At 43.4% G+C, this 27,212-nt stretch overlaps 2 protein-coding genes and 2 long non-coding RNA genes across 4 annotated transcripts in view; 2 read left to right on the top strand and 2 right to left on the bottom strand.

Moving 5' to 3' along the window:
• Positions 1-66: 66 nt before the first annotated feature.
• On the bottom strand, positions 67-12,394 carry LOC307223106 (UPF0547 protein C16orf87). Its single transcript, XM_079988957.1, has 4 exons — positions 12,239-12,394; positions 4,140-4,233; positions 2,719-2,901; positions 67-773 (listed from the first exon to the last, which is right to left on the bottom strand). Exons 1-4 carry the CDS (start codon positions 12,302-12,304, stop codon positions 655-657), a joined length of 462 nt encoding a protein of 153 aa, XP_079845083.1. The 5' UTR covers positions 12,305-12,394; the 3' UTR covers positions 67-654.
• Positions 12,395-12,542: 148 nt separating this feature from the next.
• On the top strand, positions 12,543-16,420 carry LOC307223131. Its single transcript, XR_013841972.1, has 2 exons — positions 12,543-12,679; positions 16,229-16,420. It is a non-coding gene; the product is annotated as an uncharacterized lncRNA (long non-coding RNA).
• Positions 16,421-16,430: 10 nt separating this feature from the next.
• LOC307223142 lies at positions 16,431-24,396 on the bottom strand. Its single transcript, XR_013841985.1, has 3 exons — positions 24,026-24,396; positions 17,635-17,783; positions 16,431-16,542 (listed from the first exon to the last, which is right to left on the bottom strand). It is a non-coding gene; the product is annotated as an uncharacterized lncRNA (long non-coding RNA).
• Positions 22,758-27,212, top strand: part of GPT2 (glutamic--pyruvic transaminase 2) — a 25,012-nt gene continuing 20,557 nt past the window's right edge. Inside the window, exon 1 of the mRNA XM_079988845.1 lies at positions 22,758-23,858. Coding sequence (XP_079844971.1) covers positions 23,541-23,858 — 318 coding nt within the window. The 5' untranslated portion in view covers positions 22,758-23,540. The remainder of the gene's footprint in view (positions 23,859-27,212) is intronic.

Here is a 27,212-nt window from a genome sequence, read left to right as displayed (position 1 = left end):
TGCAGCTGAGATTAAAAGGGGTGACAGTCCAACACAAATGCATCAATGCTTCTGGGGGAAAAAAGGAATAATTGATTTTCACTTTATTGCCCATATATCACACTTCTGCTCTATGCACAAATGATCTGTACGCTGACTTAAGAAGCGTTTATTCAGACTCTCTTAAACCGGAAGTAAAAACACGCTATGGCTCCCAGATCAATTCAGCAGATTAATAAAAACAAACACCAGAATATCGATTTATTAAGAAGTTAGCTTAACTATATACATGTAAGCTCCAATAAAGCTGCAAAATCTGAACTCTATGGTGAAGGAGATTTAAATTAATTAAAACATTGCATTTTAATTGCAGAAGTGTTCAAAAGAACAGTCTTTAACAACTCTGTTGAGTTCTTCAAGATGCCACGTTCATCAGATTTTGATTTCTTCCCCCCCAAGCAAAGTGCTAGATGTCTTCCTTCTTGACAATTAGCTGGAACAAGAAGTCCGCATGATCCAAACAGCAGCAGCCGCAGCAGAAGGTCAGCAAGGAAAAGAGACATACAGCCTTCACTAAGGCAGGCAGCGGCATTCCTTGCTTGAGAGGCCACCAACAGTTCGAAATCCACTGCCTGGCTTAAACACCATAGCATGCATAGGTCCTGGGCCAGGCAATCACAGAATAAGCCTCTGGTTGATTATTTTTCTGTTTATTTCTGCCAAGGCCACGGAAAATACGAAAGCCTTTTCGTCAGATAGGTTTGCATACATGTCAACTTCTTTCTCTTGTTTCTCTGCAGAAAAAGAAAAGGCACTGCATGAGCCAAGTATTATTTCAGCTACTTTTAAAAAGTGGGAATTGGACACACAGATGAACCCTCTTTTTGCTCTGTTGGTCTAAATATAAGCCACACTCTCCCCATGAAGAAAAACCAGCTTGTATAAAACCTGACAGCGGTCAATAATCGCTCTGTTGATTTAAGCCATGCAATTATGCTGCGCACTTTGCCAATATGAAGATTATGTGAAGACAGATACCTTCCTATAAAAGAATGACCCTAGTTTAGGTCATTTCAGTCATTCTAGTTATATACAGCCATGTCTCATAGAGATAAAATGAACAGATTGTGACTCAAATGTATACACCACGAAAAAGGAGGTTTTAACAGTTAATGCTAGTAATGTCAGGTATTTTTAATGTATAATTTTCAAGGCTTTATTATGAAGTTAAAGTAACAACCAAGTAAGAAATATGAACTTTTTAAAATAAAAAAACTGTACAAAACAAACAGGGTTCACAGCCATTATCTCATAAAATAAAGTACATTCTCAAGAGACTACACATTGGATTAAAAAACCAACCAGATATACAGAAAAGACAAAACAACTGTTATGAACACCCATGATCGGCCTGTCATAAGAAACACAGCTGCCAAAGAGAGGCAGAATCCGTAAGTTTAGCTGCACCCCAAGATCCCCTTAATTTATGAGCCAATTTTTCAGAAATGAGAACATTACTTTAATGAACCAAACAGTTAAAGAAAAACAGAAATTTTACCAAAACAGACCCCTGTAATTTTTGAGACAACCTAAACCTGAAGAAAGGAAAAGCTAGGAGGTATGTTTTAGGTAGCCGGGGGGGAGGGGGCAAGATATATTACAAACTGCACTTCAAGTCAGAAATCTTTGAAGTGCTGTAACTCAGCAATTTCTTAGCGGGCTTTCTTTTATTTGTCCTACTTACTGCACTCACAATGGGAGCTCCCCATGGCAAATTATGACTGCTGGGACTGCCTTGATTTTATAATCATCATAATGGCTTCAGTTGCATGCCACTGTAAGCCAAACTATGACTTACCATAGACGGACATGTAAGCAGGGTGCACAGGGCGACGACTATAGCTGCTTCACTCCTCCCCCACTCCTGCTATGCCATGAGTTAAGACGTGGCCTAGCTTAGCAATGCATCTGAACCCAGGCTTGTGGTTCGGTTGGGACATGCCAAGGAAAAAAGCATGGTTTGTTCAGAATGAGAAACGCCACGAGCCCAGGTTTGCACGAAACACTAAGCCAAACCATGGCTCTACTCCTGGTAGTGTGGTGGCAGAGGTAGAACTTGAGGAGCAGCAGAACAGCCACAGTGGCACAAGCAGGCTATCTCATTCACAACAAGCCACAGTTTACCATTGGCAAACCATATCAGTGTTTAAGCTTGATCCTCAGCAGTCCACTATATCTGACTGGTGGTTTGTTGTTTCGCAAGAACTGTGGCCTCCAGTATCCTGCCCCGTGCCAATGTGACTTTGCACTGAGCCTCACATGAGGCCGGTGACAGTATCCTGCTCCCCCACTCCCTGACCTGCCCAATCTAGCTTTGACACTGGAAATGGTGATGGGATGTTTGATGTTTTGACCTCTTCCATTTCCCACCCAGTGATTATCTCTGCAAGTAAGAGGCAGCCTCAGAAGCAAAGGATGGGTAGGTTCACAAGGCAGCCCTGTAAGCATAGCTTATAAAAAAAACTCTAATTTCCTCAGAAGGAAGGATGTTTGCCTTCCCTACCACAACAGTCCCCAGTCCGTTCGACCAAAATGAGGAAATCATCACAAAGGCAAAAGCAAAGCTCCCCTCCCCTTCTTCCTTGTGTGTGGGGGGGAAAGAAACTCACAGACCCTCAAATGCTTGTGGCCTCTACAGCATGCTAAGATCAGCAAGCAGCAGCTCTCTGCCTTTTATACCTCTTTCCTCCTCGTGTTTTTTCGCTGAGGTGGTCTTTGGTCGTCCTCTTCCTCTTCTACTGTGATCCGAATGGCTGTTTGATCTGGGTCTTCTCCTGTTTTCTAAATCTTTATTTACCACGGAATTTATCCGCTCTCTTGTGACTCTCTCTGTCCGTCTCCTCTTAGCTTCACTTCTGCTTTCTGTTTCAACACATTATCACCACCATTATTATGATACTGTACATTTTAAGATCTGCTTCTCTGACATTGCTCAATGTGAGCCCTTTGACTCCACCATACTGTTTATCTGCACCACCCCAGCCTCTTCACCCAGCTTTTTTTTAAAAGAGATATTATTCACAAAGCATAAATGTCAAAATGAAATTGCCTCTATAACCAGTGATGCTTTTCTTTCTAAATCCAATTCTTCAAAAGATCACGTAACCAAACAGATCCGCCTTTTTCTTGCCACAATCTGCACAATGAATAATACCCAAATTGCTGAACCAGAAGGAAAACAGGAGCAGAGGTGTACAGGAAGTAAGAGCAGCTTTTGCCAAGCTAGTGGCACCCTTCAAATGCTTAGAAATATAATTCCCATCAGAAGGCTGATGGGAAATGCAGTCTAAAGCATCTGAAGGGCAACAGGTTGACAGAAACTGGTTAAAAATCAAATGGCTGGAAAGAAAGAAAGAAAGAAAGAAAGAAAGAAAGAAAGAAAGAAAGAAAGAAAGGAAGGAAGGAAGGGAGGGAGGGAGGGAGGGAGGGAAAGAGAAAGAGAAAGAGAAAGAGAGAGAGAGAGAGAGAGAGAGAAAGAGAAAGAGAACGAGAAAGAGAAAACTCATCAAACAGGCAGGAGTTTGCATAAATGAAGAGGTGTACAGTGGTACCTCGGCTTACATACGCTTCAGGTTACAGACCCTGCTAACCCAGAAATATTACCTTGGGTTAAGAACTTTGCTTCAGGATGAGAACAGAAATCGTGCAGTGGCGGTGCAGCGCCAGTTGGAGGCCCCATTAGCTAAAGTGGTGCTTCAGGTTAAGAACAGTTTCAGGTTAAGAACAGACCTCCAGAATGAATTAAGTTCTTAACCCGAGGTACCACTGTACAAGAGATACAGAAGAAAGTAGAGGAAGGAGGTAGGGAAAGGGTTGGGTAAACAAAGCCAGAGGCAGAAAACATTTTTGAACCTTTGTGTCAAAAGAAAACCCACATTTTGCCCCACTGATATGCCAACAGCAGAATACCCATTACAGCACCTGAACAAAACATTATATAGCAGAGATGTATAGCAGTCTTGGTCTGTGCCAGGAGCCAGCAGTGGAAGCTGGCACCCAGGGATATCCTGGGGGGTGGAGACACTACTTAATCCTTCCCCTTCAGCTATACTCTTTTAAAACCACAACAATATAAGCAAAGCCATCAAGTAGAAAAGTACCTGAGGACGGCAGCCTTTCAGAACGTTTAGCATGCAAGAGTTTTCGACTGATAAATATATAGCCGCATGGACAGGATTTGCATGCAACAGGAACCTGGAAGAGAGACAGAAGAGAAAAGGACTACATTTCAAAAGAACTGACAAATATCAGGTTAAAAACTGCCCCAGGACTGCACTGCTTTACACAGGAACATGAGAAGTTGCCTTACACTGAGTGAGGCCATGGGTCCATCTGTTGGAAAATCCATTACTGATCAAAGAAAGTACTTCTTCACGCAACACTCACTCCCACAGGAGGCAGGGACAGCCACCAACTTGGATGGCTCCAAAAGAGGATTAGACAGATTCACGCAGGAAAAGGCTATTGATGGCTACCGGCCCATAATGACTTTGCTCTGCCCCCCACAGTAGCAGAAATGCTTCTGAATACCAGTTGCTGGAAACCACAGGAGGGAAGGACACTCTTGTGCTTAGCTCCTACTTGGTTGGCCACTGTGAGAACAGGGTGTTGGACTAGATGGGCCACTGGCCTGATCCAGCAGCCTCTTAGGTCCTTATCTAGCACAGCCTTGTCTATATACTGACTGGCAGCAGCTCTCCGGGGATTCAGGCAGCCATATGCTAGGAAGTGAACCCAGGATCTTTACCATGCAAGGATTATGCACTGAGCTATAGCAATTTCCCCCATATATTTTAGACTGTAGTTATGTGTGGTCCAAATGCTTATTCCAGCCCCAATTGACCATGACCATTGGCCATGCTGGCTGTGACTGATGAGAGCTTTCACCCAGCAATATCTGGATTACAACAGTTTGGGGAAGGCTGGCTGGCTGGCTGGCTGGCTGGGGAGGGGAGGAGACAATCTCTTCAATCTTTTTTAATGGATGAACACTCCAATGTTAAACTACCATCTATGGCTACACAGTCCAAGGAACAATTTTATGACGTCATCTGTGGTTCCTGCAGAATACCCGTTGGTGATACTGATACTTGGGCAGTTTAAGGTTGCAACTCCACTTCCCTGAGAATAAGCCATATTGAACTCAGTGGGACTTCCTTCTGAGTAGACATGGGCAAGGGCTGCGAGCACAGTGGTCAAGCATCCACTTTGAATGAAGGAGGCCTCAGGTTTGATCCCTGGCATCTCCAGATACGGCTGGGAATGTCCTCCATCTGAAACTCTGGACAGCTGTTGCTGCCACTCAGTGTATCCTGAGCTAGATGGACCAATGGCCCGGTTCAAAATGCAAGGCAACCTCCCCCCATGTTCCCAAGCATGGGATTCCACTGTAAATGATCTACTCAACTCATTCTGATTCATAATGTCATTATCTTAACGAGAAACGAACCGTGCAATAAAGAGGTTGTGTCACTGGAAATGTTAACAAAACAGCATCATGGCAGAAGGACCTGCTGCCCAGTTATCACACCTGTTATTAACAGGCCAGGTATTGATTACGTGTTCTTCGTCTGGCACAACGAGCACATCGCGAATCTATGCCTGCCAGCTGCCATAGCATTCTTCATTGTGCCTGCCGTTAGTCCCGATAAATTTTAATTTTTATTATATTTATTTATACCATGCCCTTTCCCCAGACCAGGGATGAAGGCGGCTTACAGGCAAAAAGTACAAAAACACAGATAAAATGGAAACCGCTGAAAACAAAGAAAAAGTAATTAAGCAGTAATGGCTTTAAAACAATATATTAAGAATGTGTATTAAAAATACATATTATAACAACAACAGTACCCCTTTCATTAAAAACATGGTCTTTCAGATAGCTTTGCTAAAACAGCTTAGACCCAGGCTAAATTAGAATGAAACCTTGAAGCTGTCCCAACCACACATGGGTTTCCCTTTCATGAGCTAATATTAGAAGAACAAATGGTATTCAGCCTCTGCATTTCTTTGAAAAGGGGCAAGAATATTCCTACTGTATGCATCACACTGAGTTATTAGTGCCACCAGAGGTAGGGCTCCGTTTCCTGTGCAACCCTACATGCAGATGCAAGTTTACGAGCAGACAGCCCTCATACAGCAGATTATTGCTCTTCCTGGGTCGTGCGTTATCTGCCAAGGCTCTGCGTTATTCACAATGGGCCCCATTCATGATGCACTTGGAGGCAATTAATTGGATCAAAAAACCCCAAGGCAACCTTCATTGATAATCTCATTCACATAATTTTTATGAATAAGCCCATTTGAAAAAAAAAAAAAGAGAAAGGCATTCTTCCAGAACACCACTCACACGCAATCTTAAGACTGCAGTGGTATTTATTACTGCTGCTTCCCTTGCAAGAGCCAGAAGTCATGGAGCTTCCACATCCAGTGAAGAAAACAGGAAGAAGCGTCCCACCCCCACAACAATTTTCAGAAGCAGTTTCAGAGGCAGCACAAAGTTGCTATTCAGAGAAAGGAAGGAGTTCCATTGCTCATGAAGCGATCTATGCTTGCATACAAAAAGGCTCACTTCAGTGGAAACACTGATTCCTTAATCGACAACCGTCTATTCTGCCATTTCCAGGAAAACGTCAGCAACCCCTTTTAAGTTAACACCCTGCAGTTCTTTCAGTTGCATTGGCTAGTTTTGATTACAGCCTAGCATGCAGCTACGGTTAAGCACCCGACTAATATTAAAGCTTCTGGCATCATACAGAAGACACAAAATACATTTGCCACGCTCTCAAGAGATCCCCACGCGTGAATGGCCTTCTGTGCATTTTGATATAATGTGGAGAGCGGTGCTCTGTCTGAACCCACATTTGTTGCATGTGTCTTCTCACACCAGTGGGGTTGGCAATCAACCCAGTTAAATACGTGCAGCAGAGGTGGAGAGCCTCATGTCTCTTAATCTGGATGTGGCCCTCATGTCTCTTAATCTGGCTCCTCTAGACTTCACACCTCAAGTGTCTTTGCCTGGCTGGAATAGGTCCTTAAACTCTGTCTCAGGCCTTGTCCGCATGGAAGAGACAGAGGGACATGTGTGTATCACATTCACATTTCTGGTTCCGCCTCTGGCTCGAGCTACCACTGGCATATGGCCTTCAGAAGGTTGCCCAGAATGCAGTCCTCAGGCTAAGAAAAGTACAGGATTTTAACCTGAGGAATGTGCTTTTTTACAGGTGGTGGAGGATTAAAAATGGGTGCTACTTTTGTTAACATTTCATCAGAGGCACTCTATTCAACAGCCAATTTATTTTCCTACCCAAATCTGTACGTCAGCATCTCATAGAGAACTCATACAAATCAGACTTTTCTCCCTTTGGTAAGGACCCCGAAAGTTTCCACCAAAGAACTTGAGAAAAGACACTCTGAGTAGCTGTAAATATTAACCTACAAATTCAAAATAATTAGTGAAGGACCGTATGAATAAAAATAAAATAAAATAAAATAAACAAATAAAACCTAAACTCCTCAAAAACACATTTATGCCACAGTAGATTCTCTGCGATTTTTGCTTTCGTCCCAGGCCCAAAAGATGAGAATTAAACTTGTTTAGCTCAGGAAACTATGTCATGCTTAGCTGAACTTATCAGTGTCAGCAAAGGCCTGCAGACTTAAAGCATGAAAGAGGCCAGGCCACAAAACCTAACTGTATAAAGCTAAAAAAAGGTAACGGCACCACAGTACAATCCTAAACATGCTCATTCAGAAACAAGGACCTCTTCTTCCAGTGGGTCTTACACCTAGGCACGCCTGTTTAGGGTGGCAGCCTGAAAGATTTGCATTAGATCTATTATTGTAAATGTCAATGGGAAGCCTTCACTCAAAGCAGAGGCATGCTGAAATCAGCCTTGATGTAAAAACCTAATTATTGGAAATGCAAAGACTAGCAGCCTCCTCCAAACAGCAGCAGACTGTCAGAATTAAGAAGATGCACACAACTCCAGGCACTCCTGGATGCAACTGTTAATTTGGATCTGTTTCAGCTTGGCCTAGTTTCAATACAGAAGCCATCTTGGGCACCCTGACTGATGACTTGTTAACCAGCAGGAGGGTGCCCTGCCAATTTTCCTGGATCTCTCAGAGGCTTCTGATAACATCAGCCATGGCACCCTTCAGTATAAGCTCTCTGGTTTTCATCCAATATTAGTCCTACTAAGAGGAGACCTACTGAAATTAACCAAAGAATCATAGAGTTGGAAAGGACCACAAGAATCATGTAGTCCAAGCCTCTGCAATGCAGGAATCTTTCACCCAACATGGGGCTAGAACCCACTGCCCTGAGATTAAGTCTCATGTTCTACCAACTGAGCTACCTGGCCGTGACTAACTTGCATTCACCGACTTCAATGGGCCTACTCCAAATATTACTCGGTTAGATTTGACCCTCTGAATAGGGAGTTGAAAAAACAGTATTTGAGTGATCTTCCACCTCTCTGGAGGGCCCATTTCAGAATATGATACTAAAAGGCTAGAGTTCAGCTCTCTGGCATCCCCCTCCCACTTTTTACAACCACAGAATGAGATGTCTTCTGAAGGTGGACGGCATTAATATTTTCAGAATTCCCTCCCCTTTCTCTCACATTCATGCGAGGAAGTGCCGAGTCATTCTCAGAATCAGTTGTGGACTGGATGTCAGCCAATAAACTAAAGCTCACCCTGACAACAAAGAACATATGAACAGTCTTCTGGATCAGGCCAATGGCCCATCTAGTCCAGCATCCTATTCTCATAGTGGCCATCCAGGTGCCTCTTTTGGGAAACCTTCAAGCACACTCTCTTCCTGTTGTTTCCGGCAACTAGCCTTCGGACGCATTACTGCTGCCAACTTTGGCAGCACGGCATCATGGCTAGTAGACACTGGGAGCCCTCTTCTCCATGAATTTATTTGCCTAATTCTCTTTTAAAGCCATTCAAGGTTGGGGCCATCACCACCTCCTGTGGGACTTCCACAGTTTAATTACGTGCTGCATGAAGAAGTACTTCCTTTTAGTATTTGTCCTGATGTGCTGTCAAGAGATGGTTCATCTGTCCAACCTGTTTTCGATGGGGCTGCACTCCCGTCAAGGATCAGGAACGCAGTCTCTGATCCAGCTTTGTTATGGAGGTCCTGGTGACATTGGGTACCTTTCACCAATTGAGTTTGTGCACCAGCTTGCAACCCCACCTGGAAAGCAATAGCCTGGCTACGGTTAGCCAAGCACTGGCACTAACCTCCAGGTTAGGAGACCCTTATTCAACCTCACAGAGCTACAATTCCCTGGGGAGAAGGGGTGCTTCTTAAACCACTCTTGAGAATTGTATCTCCGTGAGGACAATGGGGTCTCTCCTGTTAGGCAGGTTAGGCTGAGAGATTGTCAAACTGAGGTGCCGCTGCAAGCCCTTTATCAGAGCACTAACACAACACAGCATGTACGTAATATTAAAAAATTACAGCCGTGAAATGACTAAGCAGCAAGCTGGCCGGGTGGTGTGTTTAAATGCTAAAGATCAGAAGCTGTTTTATAATAAGCTCTCTTTCTTTTTTTAGTTTCTTATTCTTCACAGCTGTGTGCCACTAGGCCTTGTGGGGGGGGGGCGCTTTATTCGACACAACTCTGCCAGAGCACGATGACTACCTCCCTATTACACATTCAGCAAACCCCCTCAGAACACGAAAAAGTGTGGTAAGAGTGAATGGAGCATATGGAAAGAACTGGAGCACAGGCAGAGACAGCAATAGCTATGCAGAATCCCCCACATTTGAGTCAGGCTCCTTCTTGGGCGGTAAGGACAGATTGCACAGAGCAAACTCCTTCCAAAGGCAATCTCTAGGATGGGAAAAAAGGAAACCGGGTTGGCCTGCTTTCATAAGGTTGAAGAGCAAGACACGGACGCCAGACACAACTGCATAAACTCCAACATATCCAGAGACAGCTGTTTGCGATGCAGGAGTCTTAGAGGGTAAAATAAACTCTGAGCAGATTCTCACTGGGGCAAGCGAAACAAGGCCTTATAGGGCCACAAGACATCCCATCTGCTACTTACAAACTTGTACTCTCAGAATAACTTTTTCATGCTGTGTAAAATACACCCATCTGACAAAATAGGAACCCTTGCTTTGTGAGGAACTGCGTAGCATTGAGAAGTTGCATCAGGAAAATGCCATAATTAAAAGCAGCTCCACACTTTACATGGAAAATGTAGCTGTTGCGCATACGATGGTGATTCCTAAAGCATACACATAAACTGGGGGAGAGAGGGAGCATCTAGGAAACCTGACTGAGACGGATTTCCCCAAAGGGTATATTGAGGCTTTTGAAGATGCGTCATCCACACTTTACATGTTTGCTACAGTAAACACCCAGTTTACATGCAGCAACATGTTTGTCACATGCTAGTTAAATAGTTTCAAACCCAGCTTAAACCCATTAAGCATTGTGGGGAGACGAATTGAACCAACAGATTTGAGCTTGAGTGATTCTGGGCCTACTAAGATCAACTAGATCAACTAAATCAACTTGAAGCTTAAAAGACAAATGCTACCATAATCCAATCAACAGTAATTAATGTGCCCAATAGAGAAACCAGGGGGCCCCAAGACCAAATCCCTACTGAGCTGTGGATGAGCTTGGACCAGTCAGTCTTGCTCAGCATAACCTACCTCACAGGGTTGTTGTGAGGATTAAATGTGTGTGGAGGGGGTGCTCACTGCACCCCTGAGCAACTTGGGGAAAATGAAAGATTGAAATTAATAAATCAGTAAATAAAAGGTCATAGTGGTAGCAACATGTACCAGCTCTGTCCACACACACATAACATTTTTAAGAGTCAACAACAGTGTTTGCTAGTATTGACCCCCACCAAGGCAACTTCCAGTATTTTATAATCTCAGTTTTAAGGAGAAAATTGCAATAAGAATCCCCTCAAACTAAACAGATTAAGGACAGAGGAAAATGACAATTAAATATAGCATCTGGGGATTGGAAAAAGAAAAACACAGGCCTCTTTCTTCAATATAATTAAAGTTTCTGTGTTATTTCAACAAGGTATGAAACACACAATAATTTTTACCATACCAATGCTGTGGGGTATATAATTATTTGAGTCTCATGAACCTTTTCACCCAGCAGAATGAAGAACAGCCGATTCTCAATTGCAACACAAGGTGTCAAATGTAAGGATGTTTAGCCATTGAGTGACCTTGTCACAACAGTACCTGTGTGTATATATTTCCAGCTCAAACATATAATAGGGCAGCAGTGGGCTACATACAGTTGTAACACCTCAAAACCTCTGCTACATCTTTTGAAGGGAATAGTAGCAGAGTCAAACTTGACTGATATAATCTCAAAACATGGGCAAGAACAAACACCATCATTTACAGGAAGTAGCATAGCAGTATTTTTAAAAGACTAAAATCAATACATGAGTGTACGTAAGTCTTCAGTCTCATTTTCAGCTCCTAAGGCTGCAATCTTATACATACTTCCCTGGGAATATGCCTGATTAAATCAGTAAGACATTCTTCTGAGTAGACGTGCATAGGAGTGCACTGCCAATCCCTAATCCTGTTCATCAGGAAATATTAATATTGCAAGTTCAACAGCCTTATTATTCTTCCATCTGCCACCTCTTCCAGATAACTCTTCAAGAGAACATACTGAATGTATTTATTCAGAACACTCGCAGCGCCACAAAATTATATAGGGCAGGGGCTAAAAGCACAGGATTCCTTTATTTAAAGCTTCACAAGTCACCAATCCAAACCTCCTCTTGTCCTCTTGCCAAGGAACTGCAGCTGCCAACAATACAATGCAATGACATTTGCAGCAAATACTTTGGGGGGTGTAAAGCAAAATATTTGTTTTTAAACGCATTCTACAAATCTTAATGTAATAGAATTATTCAGTGCAGGATTTCAGACTAAGACTTTTGCGAGGGTGGGTTGGGGGGGGGGAAGGAGTGCCATCCTCGTCCTCGACATGCCTATGTGAGCATGCAATGCAATGCAATGCAACACACCTGGATGCTTAAGGTAAGCTGTTAAAACTCAGGATGGAGAAAAAGCACTTGGGGCATTTCGATGAGTCCTCCTTTACCCACAACCTGAGCCAGGGAGGACGTGGTCCACATTTTCGGGGCGATCTCCTTATTCACACTACTAAAGCCTTACCTGCTGGTCGCACTCTGGGCAGGACTTGGTGGCCATCTTCACTTTCTTGGCCCTGCCTGCAGACATGCTCCTTGCCTGGTCTCGCGCACAGCAGCAGATGCTACTTACTGCTCAGCTTGCAAAGGAGACACAGGGAGAGACCGAGAGCGAGCCGCCCCTCCCACCTGGATGGAACTAAGCCCTCGCGCCAATCACAGCCAGTAGCAATCGCTGCCGCCGCCGCCGCGCGCGCGCCTGCCCACACTCACCCCTCCCTCCCCTTCTGTGCGCGCGCGCGGGCTGGACCTCCAAAGCTCCGCCGGCGGCCCGACCACTGCCAAACCCTGGGGACGCTCGTGCGTGCGTGTGCGCGCGCGCGGGCACAACGGAGGCTTTTCAAAGCCGAAACAGGAAACCGTTTTCCTACTGCCAAAAGCCACACCTCTTTATCAGTTGCGAGAGGTAAAGGGGCGGAGCTAATGCAATGACAAGGCTCGTTTTCACTCTGGGATTGGTGGAATTAGATATGAGAGACGGCGCCGAGGGTGGGGGCCTCAGTGACGGTTTGGGGGGTTAATGGAGCAGAAGGGGAGGGGATACGCCTGAGGAGGAAAAGGCGGGAAATACATCAAATAAAAGAAGCAGGCACGGATTAGAAACGGGGAAGAAAGGGACGACGACGACATTTTTTTAAAAAAAGTTAATATTCAATTTTGGATTATTATTATTATTCAAAATTCAAAAATGTTCGGCAAACTCACATGGATCATACTTGTGCAAATCATATCAACACTGAATATGCAATATCTTAAAAATAAAAGGAGTAGCATCTATTTACAAAGGCAGCAAAGAAAAACATAATTCAACTTATTCTCTTATTTCTTTTCCATTTGGCCCAAGCCCTACTCCCACAGTTCTCTCAGATTTGTGCACATTACCAGTTAACAGCACCATCCTGAGTGCCTGCTCAAAAGCGTCCCATTTATCTATTATAAACACATTTTACTATTCATATTTTTATTATCATTAGGTGTATTTATAGACTGCTTAGTATCTGGAGGTCTCAAAGATAGAAAAAAGAAACAGGAGGAGCACCTTTTTTTTTTTTTTTACACCCCTCAGTCATTTGATTCTAGCTAGGGGGTTTTATGTTTTAAAAAAGAGGTGCTTATTCAGTTTTCAAAAACAACAACATACAAACAAGACTATAATTTTTAAAAATGACCACATGGAGTGCATTATTGAAGTTAGAATAAAATAAACAGAAGAGCCATACAATAAAATAGATTCTGCGAAGGGACAATTTTGAATAAGTGTCACATATTGATATGGTAAGCTTGGCACATAGAGACGTGTTGTTGGGTGCCCATGCAGCACCATATTTTTTGTCTCAAAAACATACAAATGGAAACAATACAACATCAAAATGGTCTTGTTTCATAACTCAGGGAAGGCAATGCCCCACACCCTCTCAAACCTAGGGATGTTAGGGGGTAACTAATCCTTGCTGAGTGCCCTTAAAGACAAAACTTGAAAGCCTGGTGATTAAATTGTTATTGGTTCCACTCCTGCTCTCTTTGGGCAAGGTCCATAGTTCCATGGTAGGGGATTTGCACTGAATCCAGGACATCCCATTTTCAATCTATGGCACCTCCAGATTCAGCCAGGAATGTCTCCTGTCTGAAACTGGAGAGCTGCTGCCAGTCAGAGTAGACAATACTGAGCTAGATGGCCAGACTCAATACAAGGCAGCTTCCTATGAATGCTTGCAGGGGTGGGGGTGGGGAGGCTGCATGGCCTTTTGTACAGTACTAGCAATCCAGAGTGACTGTAATGGAAAGGTTTGTAAATGAACTCCTGCTGGGAGCCTCAAGGGGAAAGGAAGCCTCAAGGGGAAAGGAAGTTATAAATTGGGTGAGTCGTCAAATATAGAACCATGGGGTTAATTCTTATGGCTTCAACTATCTGAATCAAGGAGATACTTAAACCACACTCTGCAAAATATAGTATGTTACACAGGGCTGCTATACGTCCGGATTTTCCTGGACATTACAGGGATTTCAAAGGCGGAATTGACATCTGGGGGTATTTCCAAAAGGTGGCACTTTGCCCTGGATCTTAGGCAAGTCAATTTTCTACAACTTTTGGGGTGTCCTGGTTTTTACATTTTGAAATTTCCACAAAATGCTATTCACAAAATGGTATCATAATTGGTTCACACAGGACAGATTCCAAAGACTCAGAGCATAGACACTGTTCAAACAGGCTTCCAGCTCAAAGCAAAGGTTGTAACTAGGGATGGATGAACCTGTCACTTTTATTTCTCTACATTTCTCATTTTTCCAATCTTAAATCCATTCTTCACATTTCTGTAACAATTAAAAAAAAAAAAACACATGAAAATTAGTCAACACTTCAGGGCAAATTTCTCCTAATAAACACATTTTTGTATGTAATTTTTGTAAACATTCTTGTAAACAGTTTGCCCTAATACAAAGGCAAACTGTATGTTATTTCTGTACAAATTTGTATGTTATTTTCACTAGCGTGTTTTATGTACATTAACCTCCAATCTATACATTTTTGCATATATTGTTTGGTTGGAGAACTGCATCACAAAATTTGGAGAAGTATAAATTTTGAAGGATAGCTGTGTTTCAATTCATACATTGGTTCAAGTGCAAATTACGTAATAATAATAATAATTATTATTATTATTATTATTTATTATTATTATTATTTATACCCTGCCCTCCCCAGACAAGGCCGGGCTCAGAGCGGCTTAGAAGCAATAATAAAAACAAGTTGAATGATTACAACTTAAAAACAAAATTAACGGAAGGCAGTGGCACTTCTTAACGGAAGGCAGTGGCACTAATTGGGCCCCCGCAAGAGAAGGGAGTTGGTCCCTCATCCCCATGCCATCCCGACCCAGCCATAGGACCTCTGTCTTTGAAGGATTTAGTTTCAATCGGCTCCCACGAAACCATCGAGTCACAGCTTCTAAGCATCTAGTCAGTGTGTTCGGGGCCGAGTCGGTGTGGCCATCCATCAGCAGATAGAACTGAGTGTCATCAGCATATTGGTGACAGCCCAGCCCAAAGCTCCGGATAATCTGGGCAAGGGGGCGCATAAAGATGTTAAAAAGCATCGGGGAGAGAATTGCGCCCTGCGGCACTCCACACACCAAGGGGTGCTATACCCTATATCCCCACGTCGGCAAGGCGGTGGTCCAGAAGATCATGATCGACCATGTCAAAGGCTGCTGACAAATCTAAAAGGATCACCAGTCCTGACCCGCCTCGATCCAGTTGTCTACGGAGATCATCTGTTAGGGCAACCAGAGCCGTCTCGGTCCCAAAACCAGGACTGGACTGAAATGGATCTAAAGCCGATGTTTCCTCCAGAAACCTACCAAGCTGTTCGGCAACCGCTCTCTCAATTACCTTAACCAGATATGGAAGATTTGAAACTGGGCGGTAATTGGATAGGTCTAAGGGATCTAACCCCGGGACTCAGGTGGCGCTGTGGGTTAAAGCCTCAGCGCCTAGGACTTGCCGATCGAAAGGTCGGCGGTTCGAATCCCTGCGGCGGGGTGCGCTCCCGCTGCTCGGTCCCAGCGCCTGCCAACCTAGCAGTTCGAAAGCACCTCCGGGTGCAAGTAGATAAATAGGGACCGCTTACCAGCGGGAAGGTAAACGGCGTTTCCGTGTGCGGCTCTGGCTCGCCAGAGCAGCGATGTCACGCTGGCCACGTGACCCGGAAGTGTCTCCGGACAGCGCTGGCCCCTGGCCTCTTAAGTGAGATGGGTGCACAACCCCAGAGTCTGTCAAGACTGGCCCGTACGGGCAGGGGTACCTTTACCTTTACCTTAAGGGATCTAATGAAGTTTTCTTTAAGAGTGGACACACCACTGCTTCCTTCAGTTCCCCTGGGAAGTCCCCGTGTCAATTGTAACTTAATTTGAAGATATTTCTCACAGACCCATGTTTTCTCATATGCATTCAACAGAGACCCACAGAGACATTCTTCTGCCTGGTATTTGCTATTGCCATATTCTTGTGCTCTTCAACATGAAGCATTTTAGTTTGCTGCTGAAATGATATGGGTGAATGCCAATAGAAGTGAAGTCCTTCACTTAAAATGGAAAAAATAAACAGCTCAAGCAAAAACATCTGCCAAAGTAAAGCAATTTTAATCTTGTCTCTTCTGCGTAGCTTCCAAATGATTTCCTCATACGTTCAGGTACTATACTTGCTGCAGGGGCCTAGCAAAGAGGTTTTCTTCACAAGTCCTTGTAGCGAGGCTGTCTTCCTGATTTGTCTCTGAAAACAAATGTGGTATTATTCAAGGACAATGACTTTTACACATTAACCACTTTCACAGCTGACTGCTCTATAAAAATGCAAAGTGATCACAAAAATAAAGGAAATTAAGAAGACACTTTAAACTTTAGGACAGAGATGAGTAACAAAGATGATAGTGATAGAATTTTGATAACCTCTGTTGTTTTCATAAAACAAGCAGACCTTCTAGTCTACATAATTGAGTAAAGAATTCAGAATCCATCACCTCTCTGCCCACAAGATAAAGAATCAGGGCAAAAGAAGCATTTAATGGGCAAAACAGCCATATCTGAGGATTATAAACCTATATTTGTCATGTCTGGCTCTACCATTTGTATTAAACTCCTCTCCCATTTTTTCAGTGTTAATACTATTATTTTGTTATTAAAGGGTAAAGGGATCCCTGACCATTAGGTCCATTCGTGGCCGACTGGGGTTGCGGCGCTCATCTCGCTTTATTGGCCAAGGGAACCGGCGTACAACTTCTGGGTCATGTGGCCAGCATTACTAAGCCGCTTCTGGCGAACCAGAACAGCGCACGTAAACGCCGTTTACCTTCCCGCCGGTACCTATTTATCTACTTGCACTTTGCCGTGCTTTCGAACTGCTAGGTGGGCAGGAGCTGGGACCGAGCAACGGGAGCTCACCCCGTCGTGGGGATTCGGACCGCCGACCTTCTGATTGGCAAGCCCTAGGCTCTGTGGTTTAACCCACAGCGCCACCCAGATATTTAAAAATTCCTACATATTACATCTTTTCCCACACCCTGCCTGGGTAGCTCAGTTGGTTAGAGCATGCTGCTGAAAACACCAGGGTTGCAGATTTGATCCCCATATGGGATAGCTGCATATTTCTGCACTGCAGGGGGCTGGACTAGATGATCCTCAGTGTCCCTTCAAACTCTAAAATTCTATTATTTTAATACTTTGCCCCAGAGAATACATATTTATTTTATTTAGGGCCCCTAAAAGTTTTTACAATGAAGACCTTAGTCATATCTGGGAACAACCTACTAATTCCATGCACCTGACACAGGGAACATCATATTTAAGAGGGGAAATTCCAACTTACAATTATGCAATGTTCTTATTTTGAACAAAATGTTAATTCATTTCTTCTCATTCTCTTTCCACACTTTGATTTCATAATGCATCCAGGAGGATGAGGTCTTCGGGCAGGGGAATCTCTCTGAAGATTATTGCTTTAGACAGCCCATAGACCTGTCAACATTATTACAAAGATGTACTTGCAATGCTGTCTTTTCCAGTGTAGGCAGCATACAATAATCTTGGCTCTAGAAGTGATGTAACTCATTGGAGCTGCTTCCAGTGGCAGACTTCAAGCACCATTAAAGGACTGAAGATTTTATGCTACTTATTGTATTAGTATATATTTATCATTAAGGAAAAACATAAATCAGACTTTATACATTGGCACCAAAATATATTGGAAAGGCCCTTCCCTTTACTGATTCAGTTACATAAAGTTATCCCTTCTCATGATCTTGATTTCTTGATCACTGTCTAATTTTACTGTGCCAGCATTAGTATCTTATTTTTTTATCTTTTTAAACTTAGTAACATTTCAGAAATATTGTCAGAGGCAGTGCCTAGTAATTTCAGCTATCCTCTTTGCACTTATATAAAGCCTTTGCTTATAGTTCTTGCTTGAACTTAACTCTCTCCATCCTAGATGGGAAAGCAATAAACAAGGGCATACTTTGTCCACACCTGCAGGATGCTAAATGCTTATTACTGTACTGTATTTGCACAATGCATTTATTAAGTTCTCTAGTGCTTCACATTTCACAGTGCAGACAGTACAGAAGAGAAGTATTTTCCTGCTGAAGGTTTTGCTAACTGCAGCTGTTTGAGAACATAGGTGTGAATGCACCCTGAATAATATTCACAAATGGCTTGTCTTCAGATTAAAAATGAGATGCTAAGGCTAAGAAATGTGGCATATTATATAAAGCCATCTAGGAAGTTCCCATATGAGCTGAGGGTTGGACCAGGGACCTTGCAGTGCATGCCTTTTAATAAAGAACACTCCAATTATCCACCTAGTTACTGTACTGAGATAATTAATCTCTATTTTTAGGGCATATCAACTTTTCTCACTTTGGCTCAGAATAATACAGGCTGTAGCATGTTATTCAAACATTCTTCCTCTTTGATATATACATTGTAGCAAAAAACAACAACTCACATACAAAGTGAGTTTAATTCCTGAACAAAAACTAGACTCAGTGGGTAGCAGTCAACTAAGTTTTACTCAGAGTAGATCAACTGAAATTAATGGACCTAACTAAGTCATGTTCATTAATTTCAGTTATTTATTCTGCGTAAAATTTAGTATAATACCAACGAATGAAACAGTTATCCCTTGGGGCATTAGTTAAATGAGGCCTGGAATGTTGTTAGTTTTCTTTTTAATTTAATGAAGCACCTATAGCCAAAGTCCTTGTTTGATCATACTAGATTTCTCCGAACCAAGAATGTAACAACACAGTCTCTTTACTTAATTAACTTGACACATACAAGTTATTTGTGCAACAGTCAGACATTTAAGTAAACATCAAAACTGGTGAAGACAGAGTATTTACATCATTATTTTACAAAGGTCATAGTTCTGCCAATAGTTCTCATGAAACATCAAAGATTACCAACCTGCACATCAACAACAATATCCAGCAGCTTTTTGTTAATCATAGAGATGGCATTGTTGTGTCACAACCTACAGTGCTGCATACTGAGACACGTACAACTGATGAATCGGAAGATTTTGGAAATTAATTTTCAATCAAAGTACTTCTGTGTAATTGGCTTGTGAATCAAACTTACAGGCAGTGCAGCTTGTAACACTGACAAGCGATCCTATACTTGCATATACAGAAGGCACATTGAATTCAATGGGTATAGGATTGTTGCCTACGGTTGCAATTCTGTACATGATTACCTGGAAATAAATCCCACTGAAATCACCAAGAATCATTTCTGAGTGGACATGACTAGAATTTTGCTGTTGCTTCTGTGTAGATATGCATGGGCCTTTTCTACATATTGTTAAAACAGCCTTTAAATTTGTTGGCATCTGTCTTGGGAGACAATGGAAGAATGCGCCTGGAGATAAAATTAAACCACTGGAGAGTTACAGCGCCTGCTCTGGCTGTAGAGACCAATGTAGGGGAGACATGTTTTATTGCAGGTGGGGCAGATGTAGGCATCTGGTTTTGCTTCTACAGGTGCACTATGGCATTTCTTCTCTTTGCACTCCTCCCAGGAGTCATTCCTGCTCTGGTCACTGCTGTGGATACACAAATTGACTGTCTCCAGGCAAGGGATTCCCATAAGGCGGGGTTGATGTTGCCAACACCTTTTGCAGACATCTTTGTAACGTAGAGTTTTTCTGCCTACAAGCCCATTGTCTGAAGCCAGCTCCCCATAGAGTATGTCCTTAGGGATCCTGCCATCTTCCATTCTGTGTAGATGAGCTTTAAATGGTTCAGAAATATTCAATTCCCCTTAAAAAAAAAAATTAATCAAAAAAAAAGCAGTGTGTATATTATAATATATGTACAGTGGTACCTCTGGTTGCGAACGGGATCCGTTCCGGAGGCCCGTTCGCAACATGAAAAGAATGCAACCCACAGCGGCACGTCTGCGCACATGTGGGTTGCGATTCGCTGCTTCTGTGCATGTGCGTGATGTCATTTTGCACTTCTGTGCATGCGCGAGCGGCGAAACCCGGAAGTAACCCTTTTCAGTATTTCCGGATCGCCGCGGGACATAACCTGAAAGAACGTAACATGAAGCAAACATAACATGAGGTATGACTGTATTCAAATTAATTATATGCCCTCTTCTCAAGCATGTGCACTGGATTTTGGAAGAGATGCCAATTAAATGCATCCTAAAGGGCTGTCATATGAAAGCATGTGCTGGATTTGGTTATTCTCTATGTAAAGCCTTATGTGCCATGTGCCGTAGATTAGTACACACAACTATCATTCATAGTGAATAGAACATCATTGTTGTCAATTATTATTTTCTTGCTGGCCACACAAATGTATGGACCTATCCAATACCCATGATGGCTATGCTCTGCGTCCACAACTGGAGGCAGCAATGTCTCTGAATACCAGTTGCTGGAAAACACAGGAGGCAAGAGGGCTCTTGTGCTCAAATCCTGCTTGCTGGTTTGCTACAGGCATTTGAATGGCCACTATGAGAACAGTATACAGTATACTGATCCAGCAGCTTCTTATTACAGTGGTACCTCAGGTTACATATGCTTCAGGTTACATACGCTTCAGGTTACACACTCTGCTAACCCAGAAATAGTGCTTCAGATTAAGAACTTTGCTTCAGGATAAGAACAAAAATTGTGCTCCGGCGGCGCGGCAACAGCAGGAGGCCCCATTAGCTAAAGTGGTGCTTCAGGTTAAGAACAGTTTCAGATTAATAACAGACCTCCGGAACGAATTAAATACTTAACCTGAGGTACTACTGTATGTTCAGTATACATTTACCTGGGAGCAAGACCCATGGCTCTCAAATTTACATATAAAGTCATCAGACTGCATAGTTATTTTCCATGTCAAAAATGTAAGCATCATTAGTGGAAAAACACTGTTGCTGAACAGGCCCAATTAATTGTGCAACAGTTCAGTGCTGTTCTCTTATCATTGCTGGTGGCTTATATTGAGTCATAATTGCTCTTCCTTGTACAAAAGTAGTTGTACTCCCACTTTTTCTTTCTTTGCTTTAGCCTTAGGGCCTTAATCCTAGGCACATTTACTAGAGGGGAACTACCTTTGAAAATCTGTTTTGAGAATAGGACAAGCCACTCACATCTTGTGCAAGCCTCTAGCCAGTTGATAGATACACAGGATCAGTGCCGGTTTTACATATAAGCTAAACAAGGTATAGCTTAGGGCCCCACTCTCTTGGGGGCCCCCAAAAAATTTAAAGGGAAAAAAACTGGATGTACATTTCCAAAATATAAGATAAAAAGCAAATAAAATAAAACCTACATACAGCAACAGTGGCAAATGGCTTTAGATACCTAGTAGGTCCATCAATTATCATATAGCATATATTCAACACAAAAAACAACAATTTGTTTTTGACAAAGGACAGCTGGACATATGAAGGGCCCCATTACCTTCTGTAGCTTGGGCCTCATCAAACCTAATTCCGCCCCTGTACAGGATGAAGCAACATGGGGATTTAACCTTGTCCAGCTGTAGATAATAATATTAACAATCTTATTTTTCACTGCTGAAAGTTTCTGAGCAACATCCAGAGATTTCATTGTGGGGAGGGGGAAGTTGGACAAATTTATGAAGGATAAGGCTACCAATGGCTACTAACCATGATACGTATGCTCTGGTGCCAAAGAATCATAGAACTGAAGAGTTGGAAGGGACCACAAGGGTCATGTAGTCTGAGCCCCTGCAGTGCAGGAACCTTTTTGCACAATGTGGGGCTTGAACCCGCAACCCTGAGATCCATGATTGGAGGCAGTAATGTTTCTGAATACGTTGCTGGAAACTGTAGGCTGTTGAGTTCTGGCCTTGTTTGCAAGTTTCAAACAGGCACCCGGCTGGCAATTGTGAGAACAGGATTGTGGACTAGGCTCTTCTTATATCCTTATGGGTGAGTTTTACAGTGCAGCCAAGACACTTTACAGTTTTTATCTTAAACACGTTTATCTGGATGTCGCATCCAGCTCAGTGGAGCCATATCCCTAGAAATTGTGGTTAAGTGTGCCTGCAACAGAATGTTGCAGTATAGCTGCTCCTGCACAGTGTGTTGCAAGCCATGCCCCTTATTAGGATACTCCATTCCACCCCCTAGCCCTGTCCTCTGTGACCACTAAGCCTGTTGAGTTTTCATTGGGTTGTATTTTGAGAAGGCTTCTCCCTTTGTTTTTCTCTCTGTGTGAGATTTTTACTAGTGTATACTTTGGCGTTTCCTGCAGCTGGTTCCATTGTCGCTGCACAATAAACTGCACACGGATAATGACCACGCTATTAGTATGCACAGGACACGATAGGACTGTACCCTTTATCACGGGCTTTGAAATTGCAGGAGCATTTCTCTTCCAGGTTCTCTTTAACGCATGCACTGTTTGCGCGACCTGGGGAGCCTTCTTCAATTTGGAACTGCACCGCCGTGGGGGAAACAATCATTACGGCAACGTTTCTCAAATAGCCTCGCCTTTTAAAATTAAAAGCCAGCAAACTACACAAGCTACTATTTAAGGAGCTCGCATTTTAGACGTGGCGTGATCTCCCCATTATTACCCACGCAGCCAACTCCATCCCACATCCTCGCAAGCACAATGACAAAATACAAGCACTAGGCTGCTCTACCTAGGAGGGGATTCTGGGCGTGGTAGTTTTATATGTCACCACCTGGTGCTACTGGGTTGGCTCAGCTAGAGGCAAGCAGGACTACAAGACCCACCAGGCAGCGCGGCTGACAGTCCTGGCTGGTGCAATCTCTTATCTCCACAGGCGGTAGCGGGAAAAAGAGGGTCTTGGAGGGGCGGGCTTGCAGTTGGGGGTGTCTCGGGTCTTTGGCCGGATGGGATTTCCCCGGACTTTGCTCCTCTGCAGAGAATACAGATTGCGACTGCGAGGACCTAATCCTTGCAGTGCTGGGAGTCTTCCTCCTCATTGGGCGAGAGCATAACTGCTCTTTCTTGTAAAGACCCAACTCTGCCCTCTTTCCGTCAAGTTGCTTGGAAGCTTGGAGGAGGAAAAAAAGAACCTTGCCAAGCATGCACTTGTACCCGGGCAACGTTGATTTTATTTTATTTTAAAATTTTGCTCGTGAGGTCTTGCTGCATCTCTGTTGCGAAATAACAGTGGGTTGTTTGGGGGGGTGTTTTTGTTGTTGCTTTTTTTTAGAGGTGGATGTGATTGCTTTCCCCACCACCTCTGGAATTTGCACCCTCCAAGGGGGAGCATGCATCGCCTCTCGGGACTCGCGAAAGAAGCCGCTCGCCCGAGCAGCAAGAATGAACGGACAGAGGCGGCCGTGCGCTTCGTCTCCTCGCTCGTGGCCGGCAACAAGCAGCCGAGATCGGCCGCCCGGCCCCGCCGGCCGCCGGGGAAAGACTGGAGCAGCGCTGCCAAGGCCTCTGCGATACCGATCAAGGAGAAGCAGACCCGGGAAAAGATCCTCACGCTGGAATCCATGAACCCCCAGGTCAAAGCGGTGGAGTACGCCGTGCGGGGGCCCATCGTCTTGAAAGCGGGCGAGATCGAGAACGAGCTGCGGAAGGTAAGCGGGTGGGGAGCGGCGGGTTTGGGCTGCGTGAATGAATTAGCTTTGTTGCAATGGGGGAAAAAGACACCCTCTATTTGCATGCGGCAAATGACACCCCCCTCCCGGAAATATGTGCCTAATGGCTCTGGCACTAGAAGTGTCACAGGCATAACAGCTGGTACCTGGCCGGTTTCAACGGAGAGAGAGGTTGCTTTTGTTCCTTTCCCTTTCACGCCTCCCCCTCCCCCTCCGCCGCTTGCAGCTCTTCTCGCCGCCGGCCTGGGCCGCCGCCCCCGGGCCACTCCTCCGCCGCTGCGGCTCTTGATTGGGGCAGGCGAGGGAGGCCTGCCAGCCCGCATGGAGCGAAGGAGGCACGCTGCTTTTTGCATCAACAACCAGGACAGAGTTTGGCCCAGGGAGGGAACGCGGCGGAGGCTAGTGGACAACATCTCCGAACGGCATTAATTCTGTTTTACGCACACACTTCAAGGGTTGCGAATGGCCCTGTAACTTTCCAAGCTTCTGGCTTTACTAATTAATAGTTCTAGGGCAATTGCACTACATAGGACAATTGTCCCGGGGAGGGGAGGCAAGCGCAAATCCCCGTCCCAAAAATGAATCATAGAATCATAGAGTTGGAAGAGACCACAAGGGCCATCGAGTCCAACCCCCTGCCAAGCAGGAAACACCATCAGAGCACTCCTGACATATGGTTGTCAAGCCTCTGCTTAAAGACCTCCAAAGAAGGAGACTCCACCACACTCCTTGGCAGCAAATTCCACTGTCAAACAGCTCTTACTGTCAGGAAGTTCTTCCTAATGTTTAGGTGGAATCTTCTTTCTTGTAGTTTGGATCCATTGCTCCGTGTCCGCTTCTCTGGAGCAGCAGAAAACAACCTTTCTCCCTCCTCTATGTGACATCCTTTTATATATTTGAACATGGCTATCATATCACCCCATAACCTCCTCTTCTCCAGGCTAAACATGCCCAGCTCCCTTAGCCGTTCCTCATAAGGCATCGTTTCCAGGCCTTTGACCATTTTGGTTGCCCTCCTCTGGACACGTTCCAGTTTGTCAGTGTCCTTCTTGAACTGTGGTGCCCAGAACTGGACACAGTACTCCAGGTGAGGTCTGACCAGAGCAGAATACAGTGGCACTATTACTTCCCTTGATCTAGATGGTATACTCCTATTGATGGCTGGTTTGGTTCTGATTAAACATGCTTAAGATATTCCTGCAGATCTTGTCCATTATGCTACCAGGCGTATGGAAATAGAACTTCTCTGGCGTTAATCCTTGGACCTAACTTTCCATGGCCGCCCTTGCTTTGAATAAAATTACACTTACACCATTTTAAAATAACAGCCATGTTCGAATACTGGTTTCAGTAGAATAAAAGCTTTTGCATAGAGTGATCCTATGTGTGCTTACTCAGAAGTAATCCTAGTGGGGTTTACTGAGTGTTTTAAGGATTGCAACCTTAATTTTATGCAGTATATAGAGCCTACAATTTTCACTGAAGTAAGTTCAATGGATTTCAGCAGAACTTGTTTCCACGTGAATAGGTTTGTGACCATGGAAATAAAGTTTTGCTGGGGAAAAAAATATTTGAGGTGAGGTAATCATGTTAGCATAGATTTATTTTTCAGTAATATTTTCCAAGATAGTTTTTGAGAATCTTCACTTTGTTTTCTTACCACACTAAAAAGTTGGGTCTACTTTCAATTAGACACTTTTTGGGATGGGGGATCTACAGGCACGTAAAACTGACATCAGGAAAGAACAGTAAAAAGTGCTTTGTTTTAAAGAATTAAGAAACTAGAATGATGAGCTTCAAGCTGCATATCATATCCATTTTGATTTTTTACAGCCTAATATTTTTGCTAGGCAATCACTCAGAACTCTTTTTTAAAAAGCCAACCAAAAAAGCAAATATCCCCCTCCCACAATCTGTGTCATCCAATTGCGTCGTTTTGTGATCAGATACTTTATAAGTTAATATTTACTTTGCTTCTGCCTCTGCTGCCCTCTGATGTAATCAATGACTCCTTTGTCTTATGTAAAGGGGTAATAGATAACTGGTCAGTTTTTCAGAAGGTTAGCCATGCTAAGTCTGTTCCAGCAAACCCTGACACCACAATAAATGTAATAAATTTTAAAGGCGCCATGAGAATCTTTGTTTGGTTTTGCCATTCAGTGCTTCGTTTGCAGATTCTTTAGAGTTAACCTGGAGTCAGTTCCTGTTGCAGAAAGAAACCCCTATAAATTAAACTCTTATACTGCATCTCTCACTTCTGAATCCCTTTCTCCGGCTCATGTTTTATGTTTTCTCAGATTGTTTCAAATCAATAGTCCTTTCTGAATAATGTTAAAATATTTTTATTTGTATAACACTTCAAAGTATTCAGCTGTTTCACAAAGCTCATTTTGTTGCCTTACTTCATATGGTTGTCTAAGTCGGTAACATCCTACTTATTGCAAATGGAGAGATTGAGGAGAACAGAGAGGTTTGCCTGACTTAGTGATTCATACCTAGGTTGTTTGGCCCTTTGCTTGGCTATGCTTGGATCCTATCTCAGAGAAGTTGTATGCCCTTAATCCCCAAAGCATTGGGAAACTTGCAACAATGGAACATATGCCTATAGTAACTGTCAGAATTTTCCTTGGATTGGGCCCAGGTACTTTTAGGCTTAATACCTTGGTTTTTTCCCCTCCAGTGGATATTAAAACAATGTTTGCTATTTTAGAAACTGTTTTTCCCACTGAGCTAGAGAACACTGCTAATTAAGATAATTTCTTTTTAGTGCATTGTTAAGCCCTACTTCAGGGATTAAGAAACTTGGTGCCTTCCAGATGTTGCTAGACTTTTAACTCCCATCAACCCCAGCCAGCATGGTCAATGGTTAGGGATGATGTGGTTCAAAATATTTGGAAAGCCACAGGTTCCCCTTGCATAGTGTAGATCTCAGTTGGGTGACTAAACTGTGAGGCTCCACTCAATAAGCTACAATGCCATGAAGGAGACTAGGCTTAGAACCTTTCCAAACATGCTAGGCTTATTTGTACAGAGATTTATTATTATTATTTGTATAGAGGAAAGTAATAATGTGCATGAGCCTGCAGCTGCATTCTTCAGGCACAAGTTCATCAACTCTGAGCTAATGCTTTTTTCAGATTCAGTTTACTTTAGTTGTTTTGCATTTTACTCAGGCTTTAGGGCCATGAGTCTTGATGCATGTTTGTACATGACCCAAGAATTCACCAGGCGCATACACTGCCAAGATTGGGGAAGAGTAACTTTGGGGGAACTTTTGTTTTGGTTCAGTTTATTTCTATTTAGAAACATAAAACTTGGCTGTTTGGAGAAAGG

Source organism: Podarcis cretensis (genome assembly GCF_951804945.1).
Source record: "Podarcis cretensis genome assembly, chromosome: 8".
Taxonomy (NCBI): Eukaryota; Metazoa; Chordata; class Lepidosauria; order Squamata; family Lacertidae; genus Podarcis; species Podarcis cretensis.
Note: the sequence above shows the minus strand (reverse complement) of the source record. Positions and strands in the feature narration are given on the sequence as shown.